This window comes from Harpia harpyja, chromosome 2, assembly GCF_026419915.1.
Source record: "Harpia harpyja isolate bHarHar1 chromosome 2, bHarHar1 primary haplotype, whole genome shotgun sequence".
NCBI classification, from domain to species: Eukaryota; Metazoa; Chordata; class Aves; order Accipitriformes; family Accipitridae; genus Harpia; species Harpia harpyja.
Window position 1 is genome coordinate 33,360,532 of NC_068941.1, and position 13,685 is coordinate 33,374,216.

The window sequence follows — 13,685 nt, forward strand, 5'->3', positions numbered from 1 at the left end:
CCCATGGGCTACAGTTCTTCACTAAGCACACTAAGGGACCCATGCTGGGTCCCTTCCACAGGGTGCAGTCCTTCAGGAGCACACTGCTTCAGCGTGGGCCCCCCATGGGGTCACAAGTCCTGCCAGAAAACCTGCTCCAGCATGGGCTCCTCTCTCCACAGGTCCACAGGGTCCAGCCAGGAGCCTGCTCCAGCATGGGCTTCCCACAGGGTCACAGCCTCCTTTGAGCATCCACCTCCTCCGGCGTGGGGTCCTCCATGGGCTGCAGGTGGATATCTGCTCCACCATGGACCTCCATGGGCTGCAGGGGGACAGCCTGCCTCACCATAGTCTTCACCACAGGCTGCAGGAGAATGTCTCCCCCTCCTTCTTCACTGACCTTGGTGTCTGCAGAGTTGTTTCTCTCACACATTCTGACTCCTCTCTTTTCCAGCTGCGACTGTGCCTGCACAGCAACTTTTCCCCCTTCTTAAATATGTTATCACAGAGGTGCTGTCACCATTGCTGATGGGCTCGGCCTTGGCCAGTGGTGGGTCCGACACGGAGCCAGCTGGCATTGGCTCTATGGGACATGTGGGAAGCTTCTAGCAGCTTCTCACAAGCCACCCCTGTAGCTCCCCCACTACTAAAACCTTACCGCACCAAACTTCTTCACATGTACACCTTAAGACAGTATTATTTTCCCTGTTGAATTGTTAGAGAACACTTGACAGTTACCCTTGATCCAGCTGTAGATATTTGCTAAAATGCAACTCCTTAAAAGGCCTTTTGTTTTTTAAACCTCACCTGCTCTATGTTTTTTTTTCATAACCTCCTTGTTGAATACTAGGCAAGAGTATAACTTTACTCGGACAGTAAAAGTTCTTCACTGACTTAGTTATGAGCAATTAAGGGGAGAAGTCATGTGAGCAAATTTTATATACACATGATGAGGGCTCTGGTTATTAACATAACTTTGAGTATCTGTTGAAGTAGAGAGCACTGTAGCACATAATACCTGATAGGACTAAAAAAGCATACAGCAATGTGCTACTGTATTTCTGTAAAACAAATCTTGAGTAACTAAATTAATAGAAGTTAGCGGGTTCTTCCTCTGCAATGTGACATTTGTCCTTTGCATTTTAGTGTTTTAATAATGTTGCAAACAGAGGTTACTTACATTATGGCCAGCTCTCTCCTTAACACTGATAGCATCACATAAGAAAACCGTTTTCTATCAGAACACCTTCATTCCAACTTAATTTACGTCTGCTTTTTTCCCTGGATCTGCAAATACAATTTTTTAAAGTAATTATCAGATTTTACAATATTTTTCTCCTCCTAAAAGAACAAACTTTGTACCTTATGGCAAGAGCATGATATATCACCACTAAAATGCAGGAGATTAAACTGCATTTTCTATCGCACACAAAGTCACAAAGGCAAACGAACGTCACTTATTTCTTTTTAAATGAAAATTAAGCTTTTGAAGAGCCATTCCTCTGCTCTCAGCAGAGATCTGAAGGATTCTTGTACCACAAACGTTCCAGACAGAGTACTAACAGCACTTCGTGGTTTGGGGGTCATGATGAAAGGAAACAAGCAAGGCTTGAAAACCCCTCCAGAAAAAAAAAAAAGAGGTAACAGCTCGGGCAGCTCAGTGGGGTTTCCTGCCTAGCAAACGCACCAAATCTGTTGGGCTGAGGGCAGCGAGCCCAGCAGGAGCGCCCCCAGCCCCCCGAAGGCGGTTCCCCTGGGGCCCGCCCGCCGGGACAGCCCCCTCAGGCAGCCGCCATGCCTCCCGCCCGGCACTGAGGAAGGCTGACGGGGACGGCGGCCCCCTCAGAAATCGGGTCGTTCTCCCAGCCGGCTGCTGTTCCTCAGCGTGCGGCGACGCAAACGGGACACGGCCCTGCCCGCCGGGTAACAGCGGCCGACGGGAGGCACCCGGGCGCAGCGGGAGCGACGGCTCCAACGGCCACCCCACCGCGCGCGGCGCCTCCAACGCTTTCAACCGCCGGCCTCGGCGCGCGGGGCTCCGCCAACGGTTTCCAACGGCCACCCTCAGCCCCGCTGTGCCGCCGCCGCCGCTCCCTTCCAAGGGCCCTGGCTGCGGCGGGCGCGCCTAGCGCGCCCAGGCGAGCCGCTACCCCCTCCCCAGCGCGGAGAGAAACGGGGCAGCAGTTCCGAGTGCCGACAGAAAACCCGCTGCCGACCCACCCCCTCCGGCACCGCCCCGCCGGGCGTCCCAAGCAACGGCGGCCGCTTTACCTCGGCCACGCTCCGCCCCGCTGGCGGCAGTCGTTGCTGCGCGACGAGCGGAGCCGACGGCGGCTGAGGGGCAGCTTGGTGCCTCCGGCCCGGCCCTCACCCCCCGGGCCAGACCGTGGCCGAGCCTCCCGGGGACCCGCCGCCCCAGGCTGTCCCGCGGGAAGGGCAGGAGCGAGGCCTCGGGGAGCACTTGTGGGCCGGACACACCCCTGACCGGCCCGAGCCGTACGCTTCCCACCCGCCTCAGCGGGGCCCCGAGCAGCCGCCTTTTGAGGGCTTTGAGCCTGAACGAGACCCTTATCAGCCTCAGCAGTCGGAACCGGGACCAGCTTCCTACGAATACCAGGGGGTAAGGCAAGGGTCTGATCAGCCACAAGGGCTGAGAAAGAGCATCTCTCAGCCAGAAGCACCCGACCAAGACCCCTACCAAGAACAAGACCAAAGAGGAAGTGTCGGCCGGACCCATACACCGGGACGAGCACCGCATCAATCACAGACCCCAATGCAACACCTCTATCATCCACGGGGAGCAGAACAAGCCTCTTAAACGCTACAGGTGCCAGAAATAAACATCAGCCAGAGACAGACGCTGGGACAAGACTCTCATCAGGCACAGGAGGCAAGGCGAAGCATGTATCAGTCAGATGCAGTAGGATTAGACCCTTACCAAACACAGGAACCAAAAAGTGCCTATCAGACATACGCAGTAGGACGAGATCCCTATCAAGCCTACGAGCGTGCGCATGGCCCCTATCAGCCACATGAACCAGGTTATGGTCTTCATCAGCCAGGACACAGTCCGTATGATGATCAGATACCCGATCCCAAATCCCGAATGCTGGCAATTCAGAATGCAAAAGCCTATTTACTGAAGAGCAGCACAACATCTGGCCTGAACTTGTAAGTCTGAAAAAGGGACACAGTTGAAATGGGTAGGAAGTACGAGTGGAGAGAAAAGTAGTGTTGGTAAAAGGGCAAAGGGTTATGTTGAGAAAGGGAGGGATACCACAGGGGTATATATAGAATGGGAGAATATGTTATAAATGCAATAGTTCATCACTATGTGATACTTGTGTGGGTCCAACATCTTTCGGAATCAAAATTCCCAAGGGAATTTATAGAGTTCAAAGGGAAACTGATTTGATTAAGAGCAAGTTTAAATTCAGCTTCAGGTCCTGAGGCAGGTGCGGTGTATACCAAAAATGGAAGATGGGACTACTCCTAAGTATATTATAATCAGGCTACCTTCAAGTCTAATTTCCCATAATGCTCCATGATCCCCTTTCATCTAACTATTCCAATGATTTCTCCAAAGCTCCAGGTGATTAGCTTCTACTTTTGATATTAAAAACATAATATTCTAAGACTTCTGTATAGTAGGCCAATAATATTTACATTTATATGACAGATATGATCATCTTGCTAATATGCTAACAAAGATCCTGGATGAACAGCCCACAAATGCAGTAGACATAATTGAGAATATCAGCAAGGATGTGAAGTGGGCTCAGTTTCAGAAAAAAATGGACACTCTTCGAGACGAACATGAGATTCTTCCAACATTTGAAGCTGCAGAAAAGCGTAAAGCTTTGTTCCTCAAGGCAAATGGAGGAGATGAAGAACTAGAAGAAGAGATAGTGAGTTATTATCAGAGAAGAACAGATATCATATATACCGGGGAATGGGTGGGAGTATGGTGGGAAGGGAAAGGAGGACGGGAGGTAGTTGTGGTCTCCTTTGTAGTATTGCCCCTCATGATCATATGAATAATTGCAGCCACAGTACCACATATCCTCTTCATAGCTGAGTTGGTCCCCTGTCTAGCTGTGAAGAAGAAAACCCATCTGGTTACTTAGTTGGGATTTTTTCCTATAGTAAATCTAATATCCTGAGCCTTTAAAATCATAGATGTTCTAGAGATGATAAACAGAAGGTAAAGTTTACAATATCTCCCATATGCCAGTTCAGCATGGAATACTGCAACCAAATTTCTTTTCTTTATCTAAAAGTGACATTTCTTTACCTGAAGTGAGCATAATTCTGGACACCAGTTCAAGAATATTGTGTACAGCTGCTACTGTAAAATAGAGAATGGAGAATTTTGTGATCCTTCCAGCTCCAGCTGTGGTTCCAGTCTTTCCTTCTTCAACTAAAAAAAAATATGGTTATAATGAAGAACTACTGGAATGGAAAAGGCACTTCTTAAAACAGGGATTTTTCAGTATTCAGTTGCTTATATGCAGAAGCGTTTGTACCCAATGAAAAATCAAGAGAATTCTTCTAATAACCAAGGGAAAATAATCAACAACATGTTGATTTTCATATAAAGTTACCAGTATATATTCAAATGAATTGCCATTGCAGAATACAAATACTAACAACAGAAGAGATAGCCTTTCATCTTTTCCATAGCCTATTACTTATTTTACAGTAACAGTATATGATGGTAAAAATGGAAAAAGTAGGGTATTTCAGAAAAGAATTTTGAATTTTTCATACTCCTGTCTATCTTGCTTTGATATAAGAAACCTGGCAGGGCCAAAGAAATTCCATACGCAACTAGTACTACTTCTTCCAAATTCCCTACCCTGCCGTGTACAACTTCTAATATCTTTGTCTGTGTGATATAATCACCTACCCCCATGAAATGAGAGAAGGGTGATAAAGAGAATGGAAATACTTAATGAAATCTTCATTATTGGCCTAGTTCTCCTTCCACTGAAGCCAGCTGGAGTCTTAATATGGACTTCAGTAAGAACAGGGGCCATCATTTTAAAAAATGCAGGGAGCTTTATGCCAGGGTTTTCAAAAGAACAACATTCACTCCAGAGAAATATTGCTGGTTTGGTGTCTAAATGTATAAAATATGTATTATATTTTCCCCAAATGCATCTGCTGCAAACACAAGGAAACACAGTGACACTGTTTGTGGGCATCAAGGCTTCTTACATAGCTGACGTGCCCTAGCACTGAAGTCCTTTGTAGATCCTGTGTAAGAATTCTGACCTTCCTTATTTTGCAGTAATTAGGAGTTTGACTTTTGAAATCCTGTATTCTAAAAGCTGCAGTTCATCGGTGTTCTCTTCTTTAACCTTAAAATGGCATTTTTAATTTTTCTAAATGATAGTGGAAGATGTAGTAAGTGAACGTCTGCAAAGCGCTCTGAGAGAATAAGTGGCACTACAGGAAAGTAAAGTATAACATTCAGTGGATAACATGTTTAATTTTTCAAATAGATAATTACATTGTTCTTCAGCTCTAACTCTGGATCTTCTTTCCCAGGGAGAGACCCCTCTACCTAATGTGATGGAAACAGCCTTTTATTTTGAACAGGCTGGAATTGGCTTGAGCAAAGATGAATCCTATCACATATTCCTTGCCCTTAAAAAACTAATTAGTGTTCAGCCAATCCAGACCTGTCGCTTCTGGGGCAAAATTTTGGGCCTGGAGATGAACTATATTATAGCTGAAGTACAGTACCATGAGGGGGAAGAGGAGGAGGAAACAGAAGAGGAAGAAGTTATTGAGGAAGGAGGGAAAAGGAGGGGTGAGGTTGAAGACGAAGATGAGGAGAAAGAAAAAGAAGATGAACCACCAAAGTCCACCTATAAGCCCCCACCTGTCATCCCAAAAGAAGAAAATGGGACCGGGGCTAATAAATATGTCTACTTTGTCTGTAATGAGCCAGGCAAACCCTGGGTGAAGTTGCCTCCAGTGACACCAGCCCAGATTGTCTGTGCCAGGAAAATCAAGAAGTTCTTCACTGGTAGGCTGGATGCTCCTGTTGTGAGCTTTCCTCCTTTCCCGGGAAATGAGGCCAATTACCTGCGTGCACAGATAGCTCGGATCTCAGCAGGAACCCATATCTCTCCCATTGGATTTTACCAGTTTGCAGAGGAGGAAGGAGATGAAGAGGAGGAGGGGGGGGGAGGAAGAGATACATGTGAAGAAAACCCTGATTTTCAGCCTCTTTCTGTGGCTGAAATGGTGGATTCTCTCTCCACATGGGTACACCACGTACAGAATATTCTAAAGCAGGTATGTTCCGGCATAGCTCACACTGACCTCGGATACTGTTCACACTGTAGTACCTGTAGGGTTTCAGAACGTAAATGACACTCCTCACCTGCACGTTTGAACTATTCACCAGAAATGGTATTGGACTGAAATATTTTTCTACAGAAAATATATTTTATATAGTATATAACACATAAATATGCTGCACATATTTACATACAGCATATATTTATATATATATATATGTATTTAGGAACCTTCTAGGTTTAGTATTTCAATGGTGTTCTTGAGATTGAAACCTATCTTTAGATAACCGTATGGAGTTAGGCCTTGATAGATAATAAAAATTTCTGGTAATCTTCTATAATAGTTTTTCTCTTTTGAAGTCCTTACTTGACAAAAATGTTTTAAATTCTCTTTTCTTGGGTAGGATGCTAAAATGCAGATAGCTTATTATTGTTTGCCAGATGGAACTTACTTGATGTTTTCTTCTGGTTTATTTTTTGTGGCTTACTTTCTGCTGTGAAACATGCAAATGAAAAAGCTTAGAAGCTTGTGATATCAGGCTAGTGCTGGAAAGGGGTATTACTAATTTGATGACCATTGCTGGATGACTTGCTGGCCAGTCAAGAATGCTAGTGCGAAATAACAGCAAACGGTAGGAAATAAGGTTTAAAATTATTACCAGCAAAACCATAGTTGTAAAAATAAAATCTATGTGCATTAGAATCTTAAGAAAATTTTGTTACGTTCCTCTGACTGGTAGCTAAATAACAAGGCAGACTTTAAAAGGAAGGGGAAAAGTCCCTAAGTTAAGCCTCTTAGTTTGCAGTCATCTAGCAAGGATATAAACTAAACTGGCAAGGAACTGAAGACTACAAAATAACAAAAAGCTGATGACAGAGGTATAAGGTTATTCTGAAATAGTAAGCAGGGACGAGGGAGGAATGAGGGATATAGGGAATGCTTTGCCAAGAGGATACAATATTCTACCAACCATATACCAGTTGTGGAATATGTATTTTTCTTTTCTCCCCGCCCCCCCCCCCCCCTTAACTGTGTGTGCATGTGCCTGAGCCAATTGTTTTAAATGGCTTGCATTCTTTCAGTGATTGTTACATGTATTTATTATTTTACCATGTCAATTATAGGGTCGCTGTGTTTGGCTTAATCCTTTTCAAAAATCAGAGGAAGAAGAAGAAGATGAAGAGGAGGAGAAAGCAGAGGAGCCAGATGAACTACAGCAAGAAATAGGACCACCTCTTCTCACTCCACTCTCTGAAGATGAAGGTACTCTTCATGGAATATGAAGTTTTTGATAGAGAGCCACTAGGAATGTTGGCATTTAGGTAGTAAATATTTGAAGATATAGGACTCTGATTCTTCATGGAGCAATATAGTTTGCTCCTGTAGGTTAAGCACATTCTTTTACAAAATTGATCAAAAGCAAAATGGTTAACAGTATTGACATTAAAACTGAAATAATTTGGTTTACTAGTTAACAATATTGTTGAGAATGAAGAGAAAAAACATCTCAGACTTGCCAGGCTACTGCAAGTTCAAGACAGCTCACTACGTGAAATACATTCAGCTATTTTTCCATATCTTTTTAGGTTAAAAAAAGTGTGTGTGCATGTGTAAATAAATAAACATATATACATACACAGATGCACAGATATACAAGTAAAAATTTAGATCCTGTAGTGCATTACTGCAGTAAATCATGGGAATATGGGAACCTGAATATTAGATTACATCAACAGTAAATTATTTTCCTACTCTCCATTCTTTAATCAAGGTGAAATAAAACTATGTAATTTATCCATAAGTGATATAAAGTCCTTGGCAAACGAAACAGCGGTGAGTACTACTGAATTTCAGGAGCATGATCGTTTCCATACATGGCTCTATTAGCGTTCCTGTGCTACCCACCCATACATCCACAACACCTGTTTGAATACAGCGCCTACGTGTCTTGTTTCTGACTTCCAGCTTTTCTAATATGCAACTTAATATAACCATTGCTTGAATTCTGTGAAAGTCTTGTAGCTCAGTCTTAAATACTTTGTAGAGGCTCATAAGTCAATTTATTCATAGACCATGTGTGTTTGGCTGCCTCCAGGAATTCAAAACATCCCTGCTTGGACAGCTCAGCCTTCTACAAACCTGATCCCCCAATATGCTGTTGCAATCCTCCAGTCTAACCGATGGCCCGGAGCATATGCCTTTGCATCTGGGAAGTGAGTAGCTAGTTGGCATGGTTACAACACAGACTGTAAATGCTAAACACAGATACCTGTCTAATGAAGTCAAAGTTGCTTTATTATTAATTCATTGACTGAATTCTAACTATTCCAGAGATTGATGGAGAAGGCCACTTAAATGTGCATAGCAACCGTAAATACGTAAGACAGAAAATGAATAATCATTGGAAAGGCTAGTATAAAGTTAATGGAAGTAAATATCCAGTTAGTATTTGGGCACAGTCCTCGATTTAAAACCTATATTCTTGAGTCTGCGGTACTTTTTACAAAAACAGCTACATTCTGTGGTTCTAATGTTCGTTCGTTTCCACTGTACATGGTACAGTCATTACCTCTACGTGCTTTTAAATGGGCACTGGAGTTGGGGTCAGAAACGGTGCTATGTTACCAATGTGAAGTTGGAGTCATATTGCAATACACTGCAGTGACAGAGTATGTACAGCCTTCATCATTTAGCATTTGGAGATTTTTAAGTGGAAGATGTCTTAATCAACAGTTACAGCAGTTAAAAAGAGGTGCTGTCTTCTAAACACTTCAGTTATAGGATATCTGCACCACAGTGACTTTTTGCACAGCAGAGTAAGGATAAGCTTGACAATATCTCCACCGATGTTTTGTCGGGGGGAGAATGTGCCATCTTTCACTTTTCTTTCTCAGGAAATTTGATAATATCTACTTTGGCTGGGGTCACAAATACAGTCCGGAGAACCACACTCCCGCACTGCCTCCGCCAGTGCAAGCAGAATACCCCAGCGGGCCAGAAATCACGGAGACAAGAGACCCCACTCTGGAGGAGGAACTGGCTTTCAAGGCTGCGAAGGAAGAAGCCTTAGCTGCAGCGGAGGAAGAAGATGATGAGGAAGACATTGAGGATGATGAAGAGGAGGAGGATGATTAAAACGGGGGGGGGACGACGACACACATATTTTTACTTTAAAAGTTTAAACATGAATTTTCATAAACTAGTCATTAATTAGCTGACCCTAAAAGAAATGCAACTGGAGCACGCCTTCTTTTTTGATTTCTGTAGGCTCTTGTTTGCAGCTGCCTTACCCTCCTTCCCTACCCGCCAAGCCCGCCCGCCCTGGCCTGAAGATTGCATCGCTTTCACTGGAAGACGACACACCGAAGCAGCCCCTTTTTTTTAGAAGAGTAGGCAAACACAGAGTCTGCCGCTGCTTCCTGCAACAACGCTGCTTTAAACTGAGCAACTACCATCCACCTCACGTCCACGTTGTTTTTCTAACCCGCACTCCAATACCAGCGTAACTTTTACTTAAACAAAAAAATAAACCTAATTACATAACAATGTCACTTTTATGTGTGAAAGCATACTATTCAAATGCAGTAGATAACTTATTAAGTTACCGGCCGAGAGCTGCCGCCCCCAGGGCGTCACTCCTACGGCGCCGCGGCCCTGGCCGGCACCATCGCAGGGCTCTCGGCAGACGAGGGGCGTGTGGAGGGAGCGCTCAGGGGGCTGTTCAGCCAGCTAACCCTCACTACACTTTCCCCCTCCGTCAGCCCTTGGCGGGTGGTACGCTCCGCCGTGGCGTCTGCCCTGCGCGGGCCAATAGGAAGCGGCCTTGGGAGAAGTTTAAACTCTGGTGGCGGTTGGGTCGCTACGTTGCTGGCCTGGGTGCGGGCGAGAGGGTTCCCTCTCCCAGGCGGCGTGTGGCCGGCGGCCGCGGGGATGGCGGAGGAGGGAGCCGTGACGGTCTGCGTGCGTGTGCGGCCCCTCATTGCCAGGTGAGGCTCCATCCGGCGGGGAGGGCCGCACCCGGGCCCCCCGCCTGAGGGGAGGCTGCAGTGCTGCCCGCGGCTTCCCTGGGCGTTGCCGTGCCCCCCCTCGCCTTCAACTGGGCCTCGGGGAGCGCCGCTACCGCCCTACGAAGAGGGGAGGAAGGGGGCATTTGTGCGGCGTCCGTCCCCGTGGAGGAAGGGGAGAGCCGGGAGGAACAGGGCTGGCGAGGGCCTGGGGGAGAGGTACTCGCGGTAAGGGGGCAGACTCCCCTTATAGGAGCAGAGTCCTAACCTAATAAAGCTAACAGAATGTCTCTGCTTTTAGAGAAAATGCGCTAGAAGATAAAGCGTCGCTCCACTGGAAAAGTGAAAATAATACTATTTCCGAAGTGAATGGTACAAAAGTATTCAGTTATGGTAAGAATATGAAAGCAATTATTTTGATGCTTACGTGGACCTTTGTTACTGTACTAGTTGAATGTACCAACTCGCATTAATGACCTTAGCTTTTTCTAACGTCCCTGGACTTTGTTTCCAACTTCATAATTTTGAAGGAGTGCTGCCGGGGCACACAGGATTTCTGCTTTAGTCGGTACCAGGAACGTGCTTTTGAAGTCAGCGTCCTGATGGTCGTTGCTTTCTCAGTTCTGGTTTCACGCTGTAGAGTGGTTTTGGAACACATGAGCTGGATTCTTTTCATATAAATTCCAGTTAAAAATGGACTAGACTAGGGCTAGTCCAGAGCACTTAGGGAGAAGGGGGTGGGGGAACCCAAACTGGAAAAGTGCCTAGTGTGGATGTTAGATCCTCGTAACTGCCTCACTTTGAGTCTCTGCTGATCCACACTACTTGTTAATATAAACGTAGCCACTACAAATATTTTTCCCAAATTATAGATTCAATAAAAGCATGCTCCGAGCTAGGAGTTTAACAAGTAGCCTGTCTTGTCAGGCTTACAATCCTCATAGATAAACTAGCCATAACTGGTTTTAGGATTAAATCAGATGACTATTTAATAGTGTCCATCATTCTTAGGTTTTTTGACTTGTCTGTTGTCTGTTCGTTGTATCTTTCTTGGTTCTGGGTTTAATATTTCTTTAAAAAAAAAAGTTAGTGTCCGAATTACATTTTATGCTGGAATTATCCTATAAACCATCTGATGCCCATTTATTGGATTTGAAGTCAGCAATACCAAGTAAGATGACAGCTTGGTTTTGACTTGCAATACAATGGATACACATGCTTTATTTTAATTTATTTTTTTTAAGATCGTGTCTTTCACTCAAGTGACAACACTCAGCAATTATATGAAGGTGTAGCTGTTCCAATTATACAGTCAGCTGTGCAAGGTTATAATGGTAAGTTTTAAAACTGTGTTTAAATCCTGCTTGTAATGTATTTCATAAGTAATTAGTAAAATTTAACCATCTTTCTAGGCACAATTTTTGCTTACGGACAGACTGCTTCAGGGAAGACATACACAATGATGGGAAATGAAGATTCTGTGGGCGTTATCCCTAAGGCAATTCAACATGTTTTCAAACTTATTTGTGAGGTGAGCAATTCCATTAAATTGAAGTGACTGGAAGGACTAGTAATATTTGTGATTGTTACATAAAAGTTAATTTTAGTATTAAGGAGCTTATGAAGGAAATGAACTTATATTGGACCATACGTTGCAGTTGCTTTGGTAGCCTTGCAAAGATGAGTGGTTTAAAAAAAAGATAATGGGATTCTATTATTCAGAATCAAATCAGGACAAAACTGAGGGGCGTTGTTAAACTTGCGAATATCCTAAACCTTGATTACAAGTATAAATGGATGCTCACTCATTAATGTGGTAGATAAGGTAATGTGAAGCTTTGTGTTTATTCTGCTATTTTAAAATGTTGAAAAATTGACAGTATTAAAGACTTTTTTAGTGGGAAGAATATGACATTAAATTTACTTATTTCAGGCTTTCAAAAGAATCATAGGCTAAATGCTAATAGGAAGTAAGGAGAAGGTGTAAGTTAAAACAGTGATTTCCAAAACATCATCGGCAGAGCACTTGCTTCTGCCTTGAGGACTTCAGGTAATTGTTATCAGTTATGTGAAATCTTCACTGCTCCTTTGAGGAGGTACAGAGTACCTTAGGGGGTCTATAAAAGTAACTAAAGCCAAGAAAGCTTTCCATGGTGCTGTAGTCCTTGAGTCCATTTGCAGCCTTTCCTCACCCCAGTATTCTCTACCAGGGAGGCAGGGGAAGAAGCAGCAGCAGCAAAGTAAGTCTAATCAAGCAGAAAGAGAAGACTAGGTATACAGAGAGGAAAGAGCTTAAGCAGGAGGAAATTAGATACGGAAATGGCACTTAAGTGGGAGAACTATTGTCATGCTTCCGTAGGGCAGTTATCTTACTTTTATAACCCACTGAAAGTGATATACCATTAATGCAGATGGAAAGAGGTGGGATAGAAGAAAAATGATTCTATATTGGTAGATGCTAATGTGCAAAGAGGATGAGAGGAAAGAAATCCGTGGAATGATATCCAAACACGTACCTTTGAGTTAAGAATACTTGCATTAAAAGGTGTTTGTTGGTTAGTCTGTTATTTTTTTCTTTTTTCTTTTTTCTTTTTTTTTTTTTCTTTGAACAATAGATTCCAGATAGAGAATTCTTGCTAAGGGTTTCTTACATGGAAATCTACAATGAAACCATTACAGATTTGCTTTGTGATATCAGGAAAAAGAAGCCTCTGGGAATTCGTGAGGATGTTAATGTAAGTGGATGTTATGTAGCGTAAGTATTGTATCTGCTCGGAGTAAAAGAAGTAGTTAAAAAAAAAAAAAAGCTTTCAGAGGCATCTAGTTGAAAACTTTTCTGCGTCAAATTGTGTAATTATCTTCAGAATTAGCGCAAGGACACTTGCAGTAGAATAACAACAGTGAAGCTGGGTTTGCTGTTGCTGGTTTATCTTTACAAATGTTTGTAAAAGTAGACTTAATCCCTTAAGTTTTCCAGGACAGTATATTTTATTTAACTTTGGCAGCGAATACTTGGGAGATGTCTAGCTAATAAAACTTCTACAAACACAATATTAAGCCTCTAGCTCAATGTGTTAGAAGTCTTCAACAGATGTACAGAGTTACTTTAATACCATCTTCATATCATCGACAAAATAGATACACTTTTCTTCTACTCTGAACATAGAATAACTATCAGACTAGAACTATTCAGTAAGATAATCAGTAGGGAAAAATAAATCTGTATTAATGCCATCTTCAATTTCTTTATATAAAGTTTTGTAGCAAATAATAAAAACTGGTGTTTTGTGGTGTTTTGTTTTGGTTTTTTTCTTTCGATGACCTAAATGATCAATGCTTTTGGAACTTGGTAAGAAGGGAGATTTATCGGTTGTACGATTATGGCCT

At 43.5% G+C, this 13,685-nt stretch overlaps 2 protein-coding genes across 5 annotated transcripts in view; both read left to right on the forward strand.

The window, feature by feature from the left end:
• Positions 1-2,303: 2,303 nt before the first annotated feature.
• On the forward strand, positions 2,304-9,839 carry LOC128136106 (radial spoke head protein 4 homolog A-like). 2 transcript variants are annotated; one of them, XM_052775245.1, is made up of 7 exons: positions 2,304-2,442; positions 2,474-3,150; positions 3,659-3,887; positions 5,533-6,288; positions 7,419-7,557; positions 8,390-8,507; positions 9,189-9,839. In XM_052775245.1, exons 2-7 carry the CDS (start codon positions 2,882-2,884, stop codon positions 9,427-9,429), a joined length of 1,752 nt encoding a protein of 583 aa, XP_052631205.1. In that variant the 5' UTR covers positions 2,304-2,442; positions 2,474-2,881; the 3' UTR covers positions 9,430-9,839. The 2 variants fall into 2 exon arrangements, with proteins under 2 accessions (XP_052631205.1, XP_052631194.1); XM_052775234.1 differs by having other exon boundaries at positions 2,304-3,150.
• A 341-nt stretch (positions 9,840-10,180) lies between these two features.
• The window catches only part of CENPE (centromere protein E), a 40,341-nt gene continuing 36,836 nt past the window's right edge, over positions 10,181-13,685 (forward strand). For all 3 annotated transcript variants that reach the window (XM_052775204.1, XM_052775219.1, XM_052775211.1), the window contains exons 1-5: positions 10,181-10,280; positions 10,600-10,691; positions 11,543-11,632; positions 11,711-11,829; positions 12,914-13,033. In XM_052775204.1, the coding sequence (XP_052631164.1) occupies positions 10,225-10,280; positions 10,600-10,691; positions 11,543-11,632; positions 11,711-11,829; positions 12,914-13,033 (477 nt within the window). In that variant the 5' untranslated portion in view covers positions 10,181-10,224. The remainder of the gene's footprint in view (positions 10,281-10,599; positions 10,692-11,542; positions 11,633-11,710; positions 11,830-12,913; positions 13,034-13,685) is intronic.

Coding starts and splice junctions, on each gene's coding strand:
- LOC128136106 (XM_052775234.1), top strand. CDS start 2,882: ATGTATCAGTCAGATGCAGTAGGATTAGACCCTTACCAAACACAGGAA. Junction 3,888..5,532: donor AAGAACTAGAAGAAGAGATA/GTGAGTTATTAT, acceptor CTTCTTTCCCAG/GGAGAGACCCCTCTACCTAA. Junction 7,558..8,389: donor TCCACTCTCTGAAGATGAAG/GTACTCTTCATG, acceptor GGCTGCCTCCAG/GAATTCAAAACATCCCTGCT.